Source organism: Anser anser, assembly GCF_964211835.1.
Source record: "Anser anser genome assembly, chromosome: 14".
NCBI lineage: Eukaryota > Metazoa > Chordata > Aves > Anseriformes > Anatidae > Anser > Anser anser.
The window spans coordinates 3,920,839-3,941,099 of NC_139735.1; the positions used below are offsets into that span (position 1 = coordinate 3,920,839).

General features: G+C 40.7%; 1 protein-coding gene across 2 annotated transcripts in view; it reads left to right on the forward strand.

The window, feature by feature from the left end:
- Positions 1-20,261, forward strand: part of SMAD5 (SMAD family member 5) — a 75,407-nt gene that overhangs the window by 50,226 nt on the left and 4,920 nt on the right. Inside the window, exons 1-6 of one of the 2 annotated variants that reach the window (XM_083799155.1) lie at positions 3,353-3,514; positions 12,876-13,500; positions 14,695-14,946; positions 16,156-16,275; positions 16,905-17,126; positions 19,637-19,893. In XM_083799155.1, the coding sequence (XP_083655281.1) occupies positions 13,098-13,500; positions 14,695-14,946; positions 16,156-16,275; positions 16,905-17,126; positions 19,637-19,893 (1,254 nt within the window). In that variant the 5' untranslated portion in view covers positions 3,353-3,514; positions 12,876-13,097. Of the gene's footprint in view, positions 1-3,352; positions 3,515-12,875; positions 13,501-14,694; positions 14,947-16,155; positions 16,276-16,904; positions 17,127-19,636; positions 19,894-20,261 lie in introns of those variants that run through there. The other variant, XM_083799154.1, reaches the window with a different exon arrangement.

The following is a 20,261-nucleotide window of genomic DNA, read 5'->3' on the forward strand; positions in this document are numbered from 1 at the left end:
CCTGTTGAGGGGAATTTCAAACATGGAAATGTTGTAACTTCAAGTCATGGTGCTGAACTTGATTCTTCATTAATTTACCCTCGTATTCACTGATTTACATAGTTAATAATGACAAGAAATGAACAATTAGGCTGCAGTCTTCTTGATCAAGGTCAGGCATTGTTGTGGCTTCTTGGAGGTGGCGTTGGCCAGGCACCTCTCTGAAATGAGTTTCTCTGCCTTCCAACAAGTGGCTGTGAGGAAACGGTGGCATTTCCATGTCACGCAGCAAGGACAGTTTGTCTCATTGGATATTTTCCCCATTGCTACAAACTTTACCTTGTTTTTTTTTATTATTTTTTTTAATTTTCCTTAATATTTTTTTTAACCAGAGTTAATTTACACGAATAAATAAGTGGTTTAATTATATACAATATAGTGTATATATATAATTCTTTTACATTTCCCTTTTTCTAGTTTTTTTTTGTTTTTTTTTTGAAGGAAGAATTTTAATACCAAGATTCAGTTGGCATGCCGTAAGCTGTGGCTACACCAGGTTTTTAATGGCTCAGAAATGGTGTAGTTACACATCCTGCAACAGATTTGTATGCAAAGGATGGTTTTGCCTAGTATATCCTTCCCATATGCTATTTTTGCCAGGGGAAGTAACTTTTCTCTAGGAATTTCTGTAGTGGATCAGGCAACCATTCGGCTAAGTTCAGCAGCGTGTCTGAAAAGGCCTCAGGTAGGCCTTAGGCACCTTTGGGTTCTGAAGTAGTCTTCCTGTAGAAAAAGTTTCCTCTTAAAATCATTTTGTGGACTGAAGCGTGAAATACTTTCCCCTCATTGTGGATATTTTCATCAAGAATATGAAGCCACGTTTCTCTGTGCCATCAGTTTGGGCCTCACCAGTGCTTTGTGGTGAGCAGTGCCACCCGCTCAGGAGCCGGGACAGCAGCACTAGGCTTGGTTAGGCCTTCATGGAGGCCTCTCAAGTATCTCATCTCTCACGAGGGAAACAAGACTTTGCCAGTCCTTCCTCATGATGAGAGACATTAACAACTCCTTTTTATTGTAGATTTTAATGGAAGTATGAGTGTTCTTTAGATATGGCTGAAATATTGGCTTTTGGATTTTCCAATATCTGTTGCCTGTTGAGGGGAATTTCAAACATGGAAATGTTGTAACTTCAAGTCATGGTGCTGAACTTGATTCTTCATTAATTTACCCTCGTATTCACTGATTTACATAGTTAATAATGACAAGAAATGAACAATTAGGCTGCAGTCTTCTTGATCAAGGTCAGGCATTGTTGTGGCTTCTTGGAGGTGGCGTTGGCCAGGCACCTCTCTGAAATGAGTTTCTCTGCCTTCCAACAAGTGGCTGTGAGGAAACGGTGGCATTTCCATGTCACGCAGCAAGGACAGTTTGTCTCATTGGGTATTTTCCCCATTGCTACAAACTGTACCTTGTTTTTTTTTTTTTAATTTTATTTTACTTAATTTTTTTTTAACCAGAGTTAATTTACACAAATAAATAAGTGGTTTAATTATATACAATATAGTGTGTATATATATAATTCTTTTACATGTCCCTGTTTCTATTTTTTTTTGGTTTTTTTTTTGAAGGAAGAATTTTAATACCAAGATTCAGTTGGCATGCCGTAAGCTGTGGCTACACCAGGTTTTTAATGGCTCAGAAATGGTGTAGTTACACATCCTGCAACAGATCTGTATGCAAAGGATGGTTTTGCCTAGTATATCCTTCCCATATGCTATTTTTGCCAGGGGAAGTAACTTTTCTCTAGGAATTTCTGTAGTGGATCAGGCAACCATTCGGCTAAGTTCAGCAGCGTGTCTGAAAAGGCCTCAGGTAGGCCTCAGGCAGGCCTCAGGCACCTTTGGGTTCTGAAGTAGTCTTCCTGTAGAAAAAGTTTCCTCTTAAAATCATTTTGTGGACTGAAGCGTGAAATACTTTCCCCTCATTGTGGATATTTTCATCAAGAATATGAAGCCACGTTTCTCTGTGCCATCAGTTTGGGCCTCACCAGTGCTTTGTGGTGAGCAGTGCCACCCGCTCAGGAGCTGGGACAGCAGCACTAGGCTTGGTTAGGCCTTCATGGAGGCCTCTCAAGTATCTCATCTCTCACGAGGGAAACAAGACTTTGCCAGTCCTTCCTCATGATGAGAGACATTAACAACTCCTTTTTATTGTAGATTTTAATGGAAGTATGCGTGTTCTTTAGATACGGCTGAAACATTGGCTTTTGGAGTTTCCAATATCTGTTGCCTGTTGAGGGGAATTTCAAACATGGAAATGTTGTAACTTCAAGTCATGGTGCTGAACTTGATTCTTCATTAATTTACCCTCGTATTCACTGATTTACATAGTTAATAATGACAAGAAATGAACAATTAGGCTGCAGTCTTCTTGATCAAGGTCAGGCATTGTTGTGGCTTCTTGGAGGTGGCGTTGGCCAGGCACCTCTCTGAAATGAGTTTCTCTGCCTTCCAACAAGTGGCTGTGAGGAAGCGGTGGCCATTTCCTTTTATTTCCATGTCACGTAGTGAGGATGGTTGTGAGAAAAGTAGGTGTTTGTCCTACTCGGGTGTTACACCCAGCATGAAGATTCTCATGCATATGGCCCGTTGTGGAATTTTCCTAATATCACTGTCCCCGGAGGTGTTTGAGGAAAGGTTGGTGGCATTGGTAGTCGGGTGAAGGTTGGACCAGATGTCCTTGAAGGTCTTTTCCAGCCTTAACGATTCTATGATTCTAATACTGCTAACATTTTCCTGAAACTTTAATAATTTTTTTGGTGACTGTGAGATCTAGCTGCCTGAAGGACCTCAGGACTGCGCATAAAACCCAGTGCCAGAAAATGTCCCCCAAATGACCAGGTCAGGCCTATGCCAAATGGTGGGCTGGCAGCAGGGGGCAGGTAGGGCCGGCAGATGTCCCACAGCTGGGGCCGAGCAGACCGGGCACGGCGAGGCCGTGGCCAGCGGAGGCCATGGTCAGGTCCCAGCGCGGTGAGGTGTGCGCGGGCCAACATGGAGCTCGAGCAGAGCTTTTTATGCTCCATCTTGTGGCAAGCCACATTTGAGACGAGACAACACGGCCATCTCTTTTCTTCTTATTATTTTTTTTTAAATTTTGGGTTCTGCTTCATTTATTTTTCATTTTTTTAGCCACTTCCCCGGGCCCCGACTCCCTCCGAGGGCCCTTCCGCCGCTCTCCCCTCAGCGCTCCCGCCCCTGCCCCTTCCCGCCGCTTCCTCCCGGCAGCGCGCACGCGCGGCCACCGCCAGCCCGCGCACTCCCGCCCCCTTCTCCCCCCCCCCTTCCCCTCCCCGCGGGGCTCCCCCCGCCCCTCCGCGCACATCCGGGTCCCGGCGCTGGCCCCGCCGGCCCCGCCGCCGTCCCCTCGCGTCGTGGTGGGAGCGGGCGGCCCAGGCCCAGGCCCAGCCGCCGCCGCCGCCGGCCCTCAGGGGGACGCCCGCCGCGGCCGGGAGGCCGCCCGCGCTCCGTGCCGGGTGGGTGAGGGCGGCCCGGGAGCCTGGGGAGGCGCTATCTGCTTCGGGAGGGGGGTGTGAGGCGAGGGGGGGGAGTTGGGGGGTGGGGAGAGCCGCGGGACCGAACTTTCTGCTCCCTTTGGGGAAGTTTTTTCCCCCTTTTGGAAACTTTGTGCCCCTCGCTGAGAGGTTTTGCCCCTGTCGGAAAGTTTGTGCCCCCCCCCCCCCCGGGAAGTTTCTGACCCTTTGGTTGAGGCCGGGACCCTCCTCACAGGGCCGCTGGGGGGTGTGGGGGGGCTGGAGGAGCAGCCCCACTAACCCCACAAACCCATGCTTCGTGCTGTGCACGGAGCTGCCTCAGTACTCACAAAAGGTTTGCTTTTTCTCCCCCTTTTTTAAGCTGAGGAACTCCGCTCTTAGATTGTCAAAGGCCTGAGCAAGTGAAAGAGGAGAGGGATAACTGCCCGTGTCCCGGGCGCGCTGGTGAAGCGGCGCCTTCTCGCTCGGGCTCCTTCATCCGCCTCGGCCTCGCCAGCCTTCCCCCGGCATTGACAGCTGCTTGACAACAGATGGGCCGCGGAATTGATTCAGAGGGGCAATTTTTGTTTTCTGTGGGTTGTAAACTTAATAGAGGAAATATGGTCTTGCGGTTAAAGCACAAGACCGGGGATCAAGTGATCGGCGTTCTCTTCCAGTAGTGTAGTTTTTGATGTGACTTAAAGCAAATTAAATGAAGGTATTTCTTAGGAAAATGAAGAACTGATTTCCCAAAGGTTCAGTAAGAGGCCTTGAAGCTCGTGGTGGAATCTATGGGTTTACAGGATTTATTCAGTGAATGACGTGGGCTCCCTGCTTTAACGCAGCCTCTGAGGAATAACTGTCAAAGTTTGCATTAGCCTGTGAGTTTTGTCTTGTCATGGGAAATTAGATTGTCAGTGTGTGATGGCTTTAGATGAAATCTCTTGCTGGTTTTCATTCCTTCATTAATTTCAGGTAATTTATCTGTCATGTGTGGCTTTAAAATCCTGAGAAGTGAAGCAGGTGTTGTGCAGTGCACATCCCGATTATGGGAGTTCTGCACGGATTATCTTCCCGATATTCTGATTCCTGATATTCTGAGAGAATCCCAGTGAAGAGAAGGGAAAAAAAATGGTACATACATTTCTCAGTCACGTGCCCGTGCTCTTCAAAAGCTGTAATGCTTTATGAAATTGGCAGCTGGTGGTAGTGGAAGTTAATAGATGAAGCAAATAACTTAATTGAAGATGTTTCATAATTAGTATGTTGTAATTTCTGAGTGCTATGTCTGTGTAGGGTGTTGCTGAATTTAATGTCTTAATCCCTACTGTTTGATAGTGGTTTAGTCTAACATCTGATATAAAATTTTGTTCATTTGGCCTTGAAATTGACAGTAAGTGTTTAATGGCACTTATTTTGGAAAAGAAAACCACAGCAAACCTTGTGCTTGCTGGGGTATCTGCCATTGTTAAACCTTTCTTTCCTTTTCAAAAGTGGAGAAAATACACTTGAGGGGGGAATTTTCTTTTTTTCCTAAAGAAAGCTTTCCTAGTGAAAGCCCAGGAGGGTGGGCAGTTGGGGTAGGGATGAGAAATAAAAGAAGAGGATGAGAGGCTTCCCTTGTATTTCTCCTCTTGATGACGGAAGATCACAGCAAAAGGGTGTGCAGCGTATACAGCTGTAGTGGGTGCTTTTCCTTTGAGGTTTAGAGCATTAACCTGCGGTGCAACCTGAAGGAATGGTAGCTGTGGACCCCGTACTTGAAGAATCTGACTTTGTAACAAGATTCATCTCGCAGCTTGAGCAGGTGATCTCCTTTGCAGAGTTTTCAGGATGACAGAATGGTATCTGAGATGGAAGAAATTCCATCTCTTAAGATAGAGTGCTAATGCTCTGTTAAATGTTGTATTTCTGTATTTGGTCAAACGGCCTTTGCAAATTATATTGTGGTCTTTAATCTTCCAGAGGACGCTTTTAATTTCAGGAAGATGTTCTATTATATTCTCTTTATGGTTCTCTAAAGAAAACTCTAAAAACTCCTTTGTTGCCCTTTGCTAAATTATATACCTGCAGACATACTGCTGGGGCAATTCTTTGCAAGTCCGTATTCCTTACTTTGCTGCAAGTTAAATGCTCCTTGTTGTTTAAAATGCAGGTTTCTTCTAATGTCTGTGATAGCTTTGTTAAAATTATTTTAAACGTGCTAATATTCCTTAAAAGATCCCTAGATCATTTTTTATAGCAACAGGTTTAGTCCGTTCAAGTAAGGAGAGCAGTTCATGCTCAGAACTAAAAGGTATTTGTGTTAGCTGAGAACACTTCAGATGTTTCGTGGCTAACATTGATAAACAACTCATTAAAAGCAAGTTGAACAGTAATTCAAAACTTTCGCAGTTATCATTAGTCTCGGTGCAAGTTCCTGCACTGCTCTCTGGAAGCCTTCTCAGCGGTGCTCCTGTGACCACGTCGCAAAGTTTGGCCGGCGCTTTAGCCCGCTTGACCAGGGTGGGTTGGCAAGGTGCGGGACGCTGCCTGCCAAGTCCGTATCCCTCCTGACCTACCACCAAGGTTGCGCCCGCCAGGACTGTCATCCTTGACAGAGGATCTTTGTCAGGACGCTGCTACTGATCCACCAGCTATGAGGTAGTGTCTCTGAATTCTGGGTCAGTGCATGTCACAAACTGACAAATTTAGAATACTTCGCCATTCATTCTTTCTGTGCAAGGGGGAAAAAAGGCTTGCTGAATTACTATTGTCAGTGTTCCCTCCAAATCCTGTAGGCATTGTAAACTTGTCACAGTCTTAATGCAATTCAGTTGGAGTGGAAGCGAATACACACACGTATACATCTTTATTTCTTCTTCCCCTCTTTTAAAGCTTTACGAAAGTCTGCAGTCCCTGCTTTCAAGTTACATTTTTTGTTGCCAAATCACGTTTTTAGTGGCAGTATTTAGGATTTTATTCTTTAATGAAGGCTTTCTGTGTGAGCAGCTACATTTTTGTAAGGTTTTGTCAGGTTTTTTAATTTCTTAATGTATTTCAGGGCTTGTGGAAAGTATAAGTATGTCTTCTTTTTTCCTTTTTTTTTTTCAGGTGGAGTATTGAGTCCATTTCAAATACCCATTTGCTTGGCTATGTCCACCAACCTGCCAGTGGAAGAATAAGCTTTTGCTGTCATGTTAAGTGAAATTTAGTGATGGCCTTGTATGTGATTTTAATCAAGAAACAGCTGCTAACTTGTAGTTATCTGCTGTGGTTGGAGTAGATCCTGAATAACCTTAAAAACATGAGGCAGTTTTAGGGCTGACTTTCAGAAGTGCTGACTACAGTTGATGATGGCATTTTTCAGCGTAATGCTTCTGTTGGAAAATGCCAGTTAGGTGAAATAAGAGTGTGAGAAAATGCACAGTTCTGGTAAAATACTTAAAAGAGAGATTTGGGTTCTAAGGTGGAATTTGCAGGTTTTGAGACTTCTACAAAGCTGAATAATTAGAGCAGTTGTGGAAACCAGAGCCATGTGAGCACAGGATTTTTGTGTTCTAAGTGGATGCCTTAAGAAATAGATACATTTTTCAGGCCTGGGAAGGTTTTGTTTTTTCCCCTCCGTCTCTTTTCCACGGTATCACACTTAAACTTGAGTTGTACCATGATGCAAAACACGTTCACAACTTTCTGTTCTTTGGTCACACTTCTTCCTGAGGTTTTCTTGGCATCAGTTGCCATTTTGAAATGCAGTGGAGTTCTAGTGAACTCTTTCTGGCTGTACCTCGTTGGAGATACAGATCTTTATCACTTGTTTTATTTTCTTGCAGTGAATTTTGAGAAGACTAAGAAAAAAGAGGCAAACGGGCATCACCTTTGTGGTCTGAGCTATACGGCTTCTGTGGTACCAGTTCTTCCATGTCCCATTCATTACTTGCATCTTGTGCTTGGCCTCACAGTTTTTGTTGTTTCTATACCAGCGCTAGTTAAATACTTCTCAGCTGACAGAGTTATATGCTTCAGGTTTTTTTAAAGCTGTGTTAGATGATGTACAGATGTGGAAATGAAAAGAAGTAGTATTGTGTGAGAAAGCCACGTCTGAAGTTGTTAATACAGTTTTTGTTGGGAGAGCAGTCACAGTTAATAAAATTTTTGAAGATACCAGACAATTCTTTTCTGTTCTTGTTTACATGTATTATTAATTAAAAAATATTGCCTTACAAGGCATGTTTGAAGCAAAGAAATCTAGAGCTAGTATAAAAGCAATTATGTTTCACTCAATTAGATGTCTTTTTAGATATGCAAGCCCAGTTCTGATGGAAATACCACAAGTTCCGTGTTGGTATCCTTCCTAAAATCTTCTTTCATCTTTTCCTTACCCCTGAGGGGAGGGGGGAGAAGAGTTAACCAAATGATGGGTGATACTTTTCATTTTTCCTGATAGCTTTTCTGCACTGGATAATTGAAGAAAAATCTTTTCTGTTCCAAAGCTGTGGCGATGGCAGGGAATTCGTAGGCCCTTGAAGTTTGTTTCCCAAGTGTGACCTTAGGATTCATTTTAACTTTGATGTGCATGGAAAAATTGTGGAACTCTGTGTCTTCTGTATTTGTCCACAATAAAAGACTAATGAATGCCATTGCATGGGACCATATGCTAGGCCACAGTGTGAGATGTAGGCTTTGGAAAATGATCGCAAAACCAAGCACAATCCTGCACGGCTCCTGTTCAAGACATTTATAAGGAGAAAAGGATCCTACCAAAACAAAGTGAAATTGATGCGAATCCAAGTGAATAGAAGTTGTAGTTTTAGATAGTTTTAAAAATATGTTGATAGCTGAGTATAGCACAATAAACTTATTACACTGAAAGTGGGTTTGGGAGCTTTCTGTATGAACGCACAAACTGTTCTGACGTGTCCGTGGAGGCGAAGTACTGAAGCATTTCTAAGTTTGAAGGGGCAGTGAGGTTAGGCACCAGAGCTGACTGCTAAACAGTTTTAACTGGCAAGTCTGAAGCAGTTCTAACGACCTACCAATTGTGTAGCTAGTTATAAGGGGTGGTTTGTTTATATTGTGAAACTGAGTCTCAAAGCAGCTTCTAATCAGGAGCACTTCTGATTGGATCGGGTGCTGCAGGAAGCTTCATTTGCAAACTAGTAAATGAAGCAGCAAAGAATAGCATTTGTACACTTGAAATGCAAGCTTAGTGTTGACAGTAGGAAAGGATGAGGATCACGTAGTTAGGTATTTTATGCTTTTTATTCCTATAGGGTGATGGGCTACTTGGTGAATGGGATTTAAAGTTCAGATCTTACAGGTAGGAAATTTGTAGTTTGGAATAAGTAGCAGTAGACTAAGAAAATCTCAGAAGAGGAACCAAAACATACTTCTGCTGCTTAGTGTTTGTGATGGTAGAGGAACGATAGTCTATTTTTCCCCTCTTCACAAATGAAAAGTCATTTGTGCGTTGTGGTGTTACCCAAATTTGTTTGTATTTAGATGGCATAATGAGGTATTAAGAAGGGGTTCAAACAATGGACTTGTTCACACGACTAGTTTCCTTCTATTTGCTGTACTCATCAGTAAGAACTCTATAAGTTCAAATAACGTCTGCCCTAAAGTCTTAATTTTGGAGCAGCAATTACTTCCTTCTGTGTTCGCCCATTCAAAGCCCCCTCATGTCACGTCATGGAATGCATTGCTTTTAGTCTATAGAGACTGTAAATGTTTGTTGTTGTTGTTTGTTTTTCAATGTAATGTTTTTCAGCCAAGGTTCACTTATAGCTTGGTTGAAAAGTTATTTAATAAAAGGTGATGTGTAATAGACCCTCTGCCTCCCGAGGAAATTTAAGAAATCTGCCTGTGAAAGTTGTTTGCCTGTTGCTTCTAGAGGTACAGCAGTATGAGCAATTTTTGCAGCACTACGAATGAAAATGTGACTCTTTAAAGCATGTTTTTCTGCCTTCATCTGAGGGTGATGCACTGTTGTGCTGCAATCTTGGCTCATAACGTGCATGTGTGAGCCCTTGGAAGAAACTGGTTGTAAATATAGATGATCTGGTGAAGCAGTTCACAGCAGATGCCATGATTAGTTAGAAACCTTTCAATAATTAGGTGTTGGAATTACATCAAATGCAAGTAAATGTTTTAAATGTATTAACTCATTCAGAAGTTTTAAAATCCTAGAAGAGCTGTAGTTTCCACATGAAAATGTTTTGTTCCTGTACATAAATTCCTGAACCTACTGCTTTGTGACCTTAAATGGCTTCGAAGAAGGAAATACTTTTACTCTACAAATAATTTATGAAGCTTCTTAATACTAGTTTGTTTTCATAATAAAAAGCTGTAAACCTTCAGTATTTTTTGTTCCAGAATGAGCTTCCAGAGGGCCTACAATGAGGTACAATTCATGTCTCTTACACTTCTGGAAGCCTGTCAGTACAGGAGTCTGTTGCAGGGTTTCTTTTTTGCCCTCGCTGCTCTTGAACAGGTAAAAACGCTCTTGAGCAAGAGAGTCTAGAAAGCTACATGGGCGGGCAGAACAGTTTTACTATAAATGATATTAATGTTTTCAACTTCAGCAGTCTCATTTTTCAGTGGTCATAGTACAAGTGTGTATGTGGAAACTTTTTTCTGAAGATGAAACAAATCAGATCAAATTGTTAGGATGCTTCAGGAATACTTGTTTTACTAGGCTTTGCTGTTGTTGATAGGGATTCAGACTTATGTAAAGTTTTGAGAGCTAATTATGTTACTTCAAAAAGACTTTTTCTGAAATCATTGTTTATGAGACAGTCATTTATCAAAATTCTCTTGACTTGCCCTACAAATACCAGTTATTGTAATGGATTGCTTTAGTAGAACTGTTTCAGCTTTCCTTGCTTTGAGTTGCTTGTTTATTCTAAGAGAATAGTTGTGGGTAAATGACGTTGAAATGATAGACAACCAGTAAAATTTTGTTCCTTGTTGTTCCATGTTACTGTTGTGTTTGAAATACTAAAAGAAAAAAAAAATACACAATCGTAGAATAGAATCATACATCAGTAAACCTGATTGCACAGTATAGATGGGGCAGCTGTCATGGAATAGACCAGTGGCAGGAGACGAGCATTTCTCGAAATCTATTTTGAGCTTAACTGTAGGAATTTTTAGTGTATGTTCTGCCTTGATGATGCTTAAGATTCTTTGAAAGCATAGCTGAGAAACAGAAATAGAAGTTTTTAATTGTCTTCTCGCTGGTCTTAAGATTGTAGGTGGGTTCATTTCCTTTTTTAGGGGTGTGAGCAGCTGCTGAAATCTTCCAACTATTGAATGTACCCAGGGCTTGGAAGTAAGTTAATTGTCACCATAAACAGCTTTTACTTTTTAGAACTCTAAACTTTTATCCTCAGTAAAAGAATAAATTCAGTCCATGTTCTTGGCCAAGTTTCTCCCTTTATGTATTTCCTGTTACTTTGAAGGGTGCAGAGGTTCTCATGTGTAATTGTTCTAGGGAACTAAATTTCTACTGAAGATGCTGCCACATCCTGATATTTCTTCAGAAAGTTGGTGGTATTGCTTTTTTTCTTTCCTTTTTGCAATACCTTCTCCTAAGGACTGCTGAGACAGTTAGAGGCATCTGTCTTTTAAATTTCGTTTTGTTTTTGTTCATTTTTCTTTCCCCGTTTTTTTCGTAGTGTTGAAGAAAAGCTGAAGAATCAAAGTACCACCAGTGGAGTTAAGCTACTGGCTGAAATAAGTGGATTATTTTTCCTGTGAAAATCATTTATAAGATTTTAAACTTTTTATCATAGCCAAGTGTCCTTGGGTCTGTTCCCTGCTTTCCTCACTTTGTACCTCCGCAGTAGAAGGCCTAGAACAATTACACGTGGGGCAGTACAAATGCTTTGTCGGGGGGTGCTTGCTGTACCTTTGGCTGGTGATGCTTACTGCTTGCTTTGGTGTAGGCTTCAGCACTTGTCTTGCGGTTGCAATACCAAAAGGCAGTAAGTTGCTAGGGTTATTGAAAGGCATTTTTTTGGTCCTTAATTTTGCTAAAGGAAAGTACCCATCTGTGTCTTTAAGCGTGTTTTTAAATGTGTCTAAACGTGTAGGAAAGCCTTATCAGATAACGTTTAATTAATCAAAGATGGGAGGAGAAAAGATCCGCTTGATTAAATACAGGAATCTAAGGGAACCAGCGTAGAGGTTCTTAAATCTTCTTCTTTCCCCCTTCTTCTCTTAAGTGCAGATTTGGTGTCCTGAGGTATGTTAGGTGTTTTAATTCACCGTGGTTTATCAAAAGTTGAGAGACAGTGTTGTTTGGCAGTCTCTGTAGCAAGAAAGGAAACATCTTTTGTTATTGACATCCTTTCTCTTAGCTCTGCTCTTGCTTTTTGCCAGCTGCTCATTGTCTATACTTGCTTATTTAGTATTCACCAGAGATTTTACAAGTTCTTATCAGTTCTTTGCCACGGCACATCATTTCCTCTTGTCATCCTTACTCCTTAATTTGGGAGGGGGGGTGGTGTTGTAAGGATTTGCATGAGAGCTGGTGAGTGGTAGAAAACCCCGCCATTCATGAGCGCTGCATGAGTTGTGCAGCATTGTTCTGCTCCTTCTCCCCTTTCTGGGGCACACGGTAGTAAAGGTCGCGTTTCTAGGACTTACTGCCATGCCTTCCCCCCTCCTCTTTTCTGGGGAACGGAAAAGATTTCTTTATTTTTTGCCAACAGCTAAAAATATCCAGTGCTTCAAATATTCTTCTTAGAAGATAGAAGGAAGTGCAACATAAAAATAGCCGTGGCTGCAAAGATTGCCCACCTTTCTGAACGGCTCATGAGGGATTGGCTTGGGGATGTCTTAATACTCTTTGAAAAACATGGAACATCTAATCAGAGCTCAAGAACTAGTAGATACATTAGTATTTTCTCCTTTTGATAAATAAAGATCCATTTGAGAAGCTGATTATTTCTTTGGAGTAATGGGTGTGGAACTGCTCCTTCCACCGTGCCTCTTCCTTGTTTCTTGGTAGCGAGTCTGTCTTCTCGTGAAGCACCGTGACAGGGATGTAACACAAGTTTTAAAGCATGTTTCCCAAATTGTTTTTAGGAAGAAGCTCATGGATTTAAGGAATGGTTGGACAATATTGTTGACAGAAACCATGCTGCCTCTTTGGTCCTCTAACTGTCCCTCTTCCCACTAATCAGAAATGCAGCAGCTGGGGGCTTTGATCACATTTTACTTTATTCAGCTTTAGGCAGAGATTCTGATAGTTTGGGGGTTTTGTTCTGCAACAAAATCAGATGCAATGGCTAGGGTTGAAATAGGAATTCTTTTAATATCTGCTTTTTTGTTTTGCCTTATTCTTTACTAATTGCCTGTTTACTCATCTTCTTAATAGTGCTAAATTGGAAGAATTGATCGTTATTTCTGATGCGAAGACTTCATCACTGGCATCTATGTTCGTTTGTCAGTGTCCAAGCACAGCTCATCAGTGGCTGTAACTGCTTTTGATATACACTGACATTTGTTTGAAAACAAGAGGAAAAACATCCAAAAAAAGCCCAACAACAAAAAAAAAAAACAGACAAAACCCAACAAACCTTTTGAAGACTTGTGTCAAATGACGTCAATGGCCAGTTTGTTCTCCTTTACTAGCCCAGCTGTAAAGCGTCTGTTGGGCTGGAAACAAGGAGATGAAGAAGAAAAATGGGCAGAAAAAGCTGTTGATGCTTTGGTAAAAAAGCTGAAAAAGAAAAAGGGTGCTATGGAAGAACTGGAGAAAGCCTTGAGCAGTCCAGGACAGCCCAGCAAGTGTGTTACTATCCCCCGGTCTTTAGATGGACGACTTCAAGTTTCTCACAGAAAAGGCCTTCCCCATGTAATTTACTGTCGTGTTTGGCGTTGGCCTGATCTCCAAAGCCATCATGAGCTGAAGCCATTGGATATTTGTGAATTTCCTTTTGGATCTAAACAGAAGGAAGTCTGCATCAATCCATACCACTATAAGAGGGTGGAGAGCCCAGGTATGTTTGAGCATGGCTATCTGACAGCTGGATAAAATCTCCAGGAGCCACATGTGTTCTTCACTTCAGTACTATACAATGAACTAGATTTGGTGTAAGAGGGAGTTTGGAAGAGTAACGTTCAAAAGTGTAATTTTCTTGCGGGGTTATGGTGAGGTGTGTTGTCCATTCTGTACTGTTTTTCTTGGTGGCAAATCATGCTTTTCCCCCAGCCTGCTACCTGAAAAGTTAGTGGTGAAGTCCGCATTTACCAAAAAGTAGGAAGGCAATAATCAAAAGACCTTGTTTTCTTTGAGACACTTGTTTATAAACCTCAGTCCTTGCAAGGAGGTTGGTAGCATTCTCTCAGGGGTTTAATATTTCATCAGTGAGTGACATGAACCGAGGGGATTAAAAAAATTCTGGGATTTGGTGTTCCCCACATTGACTCCCACCAGTAGGCAGCAAAGCTGAACAGAACTAGGAATGATTGCGTAGATCAAGGTAGGTACCACATTTGTGTCAGGTTGCAAGTCTGCTGTTAAGACACATTGCCTTGGGAGAAGGTGAGGAGGGAGGACTGTGGTTACGAGTGGGAGAGAAGAATTAGGTTGCTCTGGAAGGTGTGGTGAAAATGCCTTCCGTTGTTCCACGAAATGGTTGCATCTCTGCTGCAACTGATCGTTGTGCTCAAGGGCTCTACTGTAGCCCTTGAATTCCAGACTTCAGCACTCTTGAATTTAAAAGTTCAAACTCCAATTTAGCAATAGTTGTATACTGTATTACAGATTCTTTGTCTTCAGTGAAAAGGTCTAAATGTAGCTATATAGTTCGAACGTAGTAATGTTGTCTGGATTTCTGTCTGTACTGCTTTGATTGTGCAGATCCAGTGGGTTTTGCACTTCCGAATCAGTACTTCGTTATGCACTGCATGTGAACTGCTTTTAATGAAAAAAAAATGGCTTCCAGTTGCATGAAATATAAGTGTACTACTTCTGCTCTGTTTTTTTGCAAGGGTAAAGTTTTAGTCCATGATAAAGTGTAATTTAAAAATAAAGGAGAGAGGATGGGGTGGTGTCATGACAGATGAGTCCTTTTCTCTCCACACATACCGGTATTGAAATTTTCATGGCGAGCACGTGGTTTATATCCTTTTCTTTCTATTTCAGTTTTTAATCTAAGTTTCTCTGGGTTTTGTTTGCTTGTTTTTTTCAGTTCTACCTCCAGTGTTAGTGCCTAGACATAGTGAATTCAATCCACAGCACAGCCTACTAGTTCAGTTCAGGAACCTAAGCCACAACGAACCACATATGCCACATAATGCGACATTTCCAGATTCTTTCCAGCAACCCAACAGCACTCCATTTTCCATTTCGCCAAACAGTCCCTATCCACCTTCTCCAGCCAGCAGCACTTACCCAAGCTCCCCAGCCAGCTCTGGACCATCTAGTCCGTTTCAGCTACCAGGTAAGTACACGTAAGCATAAATGTGAACTTAATAAAAGTAATTGAAAGGTTTTATTGCAGCGCTAAGACCTGTTGTGACTTAACTCAGGAATTCATGGTACTTACAATAAATTGCTTTGTTGCTTGCATGTTAAGGAGTTTTAATCTTGGATTTGTTGCTGATTAGAGTTAATTGTTTTATCTTTCCAAATATTCTTTGTCACAGATACCATAGTAGTGTGTTATTTTGCACAGCTTCGATGTAGAATAACTGACGCACGCTTTAGAAGAATGTCAAGCATTGAAAAGAAAGCTGATGCAACAGGCTTAGCAAAAAGTTTTTTTTAATGTCTTTCTGTGAATGAGAACACTTAAATATGGTATTTAACTGGAAAAAAAATGGAGTAAATTCTCCGTGGGACAACCTTAACTGATTTGGGTGAAAATGGGGGGGAAGCCTGACTGAAAGGGGCAGAGGGAAGAGGCCATGTTGAATCTGACTGGTTATTGGTGTGATTTAGAAAGCCGTGAAGGTAATGAATTAAAGAATTCATCTTTCCAGCAGCTCAGTGGCCTTATCTTGTTTCTTTCTGACTGCCCATTGCTGCAAAAAAGAGTATCCAGTCAGCACGATATCCCTCTTGAGTGGGGACTGACTGAGATCAGTAGGAAGGGTGATATCCAGAGGGAATTTCAGAAATAGGGGATAATAGTGTGTTAGTAGACTAACTGCTGCTGAATGGAGGGAGCGATGCAGAGATGCACACTTGTGCAGTGAACTCAGCCTACACAAGCAGTGAAAAAGTAACTGTCTGGTGTAGGCCTTCATTAGGCTATAGCAAATAACATTAGTATTTCTACCTCTTCCTTGTTTCTTTTTGAACAGAGTGGAGCAGTGGGCGTGAAAGCTAGTGTTAGTGTTACAAAAAGTGGGAGCTATAGTCATTTTGCCCCGCTGCAGAAGTGCAGTTATTAAAAAAAAAAAAGGCACATATCTTAGTTTTTCTCTTGTCTAACCTTGTCTCTTCTAAACTAAGAATACAGCTGTTGAAGTTTGCTGTAAAGACAGCTGGCTGTATTGTCTTCATGTTGCTTTGAAAACTGGGCCAAATGTTTTAATATCTCCTGTTAAAGAATATTTTAATGTGTTTATGACTGTAAAGTGAATAAATAAATAAATAGTTGAAATGGTTGAGGTTTATTCAGTCTTTTTTTTTTTCTTGTTTGTAGCTGATACTCCACCTCCTGCATATATGCCCCCTGATGATCAGATGGGGCAGGATAACTCTCAGTCTATGGACACAAGCAATACAATGATCCCTCAGATCATGCCAAATATATCTACCAGAGGTAAGTTGTATAGTATGGGGCAAAAGTAATGTTGTTTGGCTTCTTAGTACTCACAACCGACTTGAATGCATAACTTCAAATGATGCAATAAATCTGTGTTGATAAGTGGAAGTAGTCCAAGAAAAACTGGAGTTGTAACAGTAAGAACTAAGAAGCAAAACTTGCCTTGCTCATTTGCCTCTCTTGCTTTTAATGCCTCAGATCTGTAGTATGGCTTATGATGAACTGAACTTTTTCTTTCTCAGAATTAGGGTTTTTCTTGCTACTTTTGGTTGCTGTCAGAATTGTATATGCACAAAGGCTCTGAAAATCGCCAAAATAGCAATAATTTAAAAAAAAAAAAAGTGGAGAGAAGAATAATGTTTCACCTGGTATCAATCATTTGTATTTTTTGTGTATTTTTTTCTTGATATCAGACTTAAAATAGGAAAGTGATTAAAATCAACAGACTAGCTGAAATGCATGAAACTATGTTAAAATAATTAAGACTTTAATCAGGACTGTTCTTGCCCATCACAAATGTTGGCTAAGCTATTGATTATTGATATTCTGGAAGACTTGCTTTACAGTGTTAGATTTAATATTTTGACATTTAAATAAACTGTAATTTCCATTTTGCTTTATTTCAGATGTTCAGCCTGTTGCCTATGAAGAACCCAAACACTGGTGTTCGATCGTGTATTACGAATTAAATAATCGTGTTGGAGAGGCTTTTCATGCATCTTCTACAAGTGTCTTAGTAGATGGGTTTACAGATCCCTCCAATAATAAGAACAGGTTCTGCTTAGGTTTGCTCTCAAATGTTAATCGCAACTCAACAATTGAGAACACTAGACGACATATTGGGAAAGGTAAAGCTTTGTCGTGTTATGCATGATTGGGAAGCTAAATTCTTGGTTTCTACTTCTGTTCTTGTTTGTGAGTAGTCATTGTTGCAGAACAGAGAAGCTGAGGTATTCTGTGGTTTATTATCTACTTCTCCAGTATCTGAAGACAAGTTACTTAGGCATGGTTTGATTTTTATTGGTTTAGAAATGGCATCCACTTTTCTTTATTACTAATTCAAAAGTTTAACTCTTTCTTACCAAACTATAGTGTCATAGGGGCTTTTTGTTATGGTTAGTGATATTCTGTACATAGAAATTTTTATTTCAGCACCAAGAAACACACTTCAGGACTTCTGAAGTTTTATATCTGCTTCGTAAATCAAATTCTTCGTACCACTTTACAGTATATCAAAGATACACTTTTTATTTTTGTTGTTCATGCAGGGTAGTACACTGCTGTCTACAGTATGTTCAAATATCTTGCATAAGTTGGCAGCAGGACTTTGAAGTGCTAATGTAAAACTGCAAGGGCTCATTTGTCTGAGTGAATCCATGGGTGTGTATGTGTGTGGGAGGGATTCCTGGAGACAGCAGGTTTTGCAAGATCTTCTAGTTTTCCCGTAATGTTTGGCTGATAGCATGTATAGATGCGCAGTGTTCATCCTTGATGGAATGTGCTTGGATTATCTTAAAATGTAGTGCTCCCTTTCTGAGCATGCCCTTTTTTGCAATTAACTGGCGAAGTCCTGAGAAGAGAACCTGATTTCTATTGCACCAATCCAGAGGCCTTTTTAGCACCTAAAATTGTTTGGTGTGGTTGGGCTTCAGATTTCCAGATGCAAGTCACTATCGCTAATAGTGTATCTTCAAGGTCTGTCCTGTCCCTTGTGAGGCTTTTAATTAGAAACTACTATAAACATGGCAACACTTTTCAGTTGTTTTGGAAACTGCTAGACGTATATTGATATTTTTTAGAAATTTATCTCTGCAATTCTGTTGTCTAAAAAGGGTAAATAATATAAATGGAGAACAACTCATTTTTTTGAGGTGGATGGGAGTAGGGGAAAATGATTGTCAGATTTTTTTGCTTTGACCACTTTTGATGGTATTGGCAGAGAAATGTTAAATTTAAAATGGATCCAAGGTCACATAGAGTAGTAGTGACTGCGAGTAAATCTGGAGCTTTAAAATGCTATGTGTCTAGTACTAGTTATTAAGCTAAAACTTTGTTTTATGGTAGCAATCGTGAGAAAAATTCAGATTGGTTTGGGATAAAAGATAATGTGTGGCTTTTGTTTGGAAGGTGTTGGGTTTTTTGCCTCCCAAAAACTACCCAATTCTATTCACTGAACTTGTTCTGTAGACGTATTATATTGCAAGTATAAATGATTTCTAATTGTGCATTGGATTATTTTTGAAGCATCAGTGTTCTTCTCAGACTGTTACATTATACAGCTCCCTTCTTTTTATATCCCTCAGGAGGCCTTTACCGAAAATAATTCAGCTAGCAAGTGGTGGTGGTCTCCGTGCCATAAATAGGGTTGTGTAGTGAAGATGTATTCTTGCTCACCCAGATTTTCTGCCAGCTGTTTATAGTTGATCAAGCCAAGGGTTCCTCTGTGTAAACCTCATTCTGCCTTAGTCCCTAGTGGATCTAGCACTGTTCACAACATTGTTGCTGTCTAAAAGATCAGCTTGCATCTGTTGGCTTGCTACAGCCTCGCCTGGTAAAGGATGGGATAGTCAGCAGTTGATTCTCAGAGCCTTTCAAGCAAGACTTAACCAAACTGAACCAAAACACAACTGTATGGCAGTGGCGGGTGGGGGAAAGGGAGAAGATCTGGCAGAAAAGTGGCAGTGGGAATCCATGGTCAGGCACTGAAAGGATTAATGGCTTTTATGTTTAAATTTTGAGTCAGATGTAGTGTTCTAGTAGGAGCTTCAGAATATAAAGAGAGGGAATTATTTACGTGCGTAGCTGAAACCAGGCAGTTGTAATAAATCTAGGGTCTACCTTGGTTTGTAAAGTCTGTAATACCTGATGTTATTTAAGTTGTACAGATAATGGGACTCACATCTCCCTTTGCTTGAAAAAATAGGCTGAAAATCTGAGCAGACTAGGGATATACTTTCTCATTCATGTCTATCACTACCCCTGCACCGAAGACTCTTTTATTTCCTTTGGAATTCCCATGGGCGGAAGCCAACAGTTTTTTAAAAATGCAGTTTTAAAATCTGCATAAGTTCTCTAGGAAACTAGCTTGAAATAGCTGTTGACATGGGAAGTAGTTTTTTCATTCTATTCTGTAGTTGACGAGAGAAGGACATCTAGTGGTTGATGTATAATGAAGCCTGTTGTATTGTGAACTGAAAATGTGTTATACTGTGGGCATAAGACGGTTGGGACAAAACAGCTTTTTCAAAAAACTTGTTAAACAGAAAATTTACGTAGTTGTCTCTGATTTCAAGGGGGTTAAGTACTGTATTTTTTGGAAAAAAAAATTGAAACATTTTTCTCTTAACTTTTTTTCAAGGTGTTCATCTCTACTATGTTGGTGGGGAAGTCTATGCTGAGTGTTTAAGCGATAGCAGCATATTTGTACAGAGCAGGAACTGCAACTACCACCACGGCTTTCATCCAACAACTGTATGCAAGATTCCTAGTGGATGCAGTCTGAAAATTTTTAACAATCAGGAATTTGCTCAGCTTTTAGCTCAGTCTGTCAACCACGGATTTGAAGCAGTATATGAACTCACCAAAATGTGCACCATTCGAATGAGTTTTGTGAAGGTAAAGAAATTATTTGGGGGGCATTTAAACTTACTGTGGATTTGGGTACTCAGCAGTAATTTACAGTAGCACCATAGCGATGTAGCAAAGCAGTTCTGAGCCTGATTTGATTATTTTTTTTTATTTTGATTTATTTTTATATATATATATTTTATTTTGATTTTAAATATGTTGAAAATGCTGAATTAGGAGAGAAAAATGAAGGAAATTAGGATATTGGTCCGTGAAAAGTTAAGCACAGCTTGCCTGTTGAATATTGGCTGTGTATTTAGTTACTTAAGTATTCTGGACAGGGTTTTAATCATTGTAGTTACTCTAAAGTTATTAAAAGAGATTTGAGCTTGTGCTCAAGATCTGAGCAAAATGAA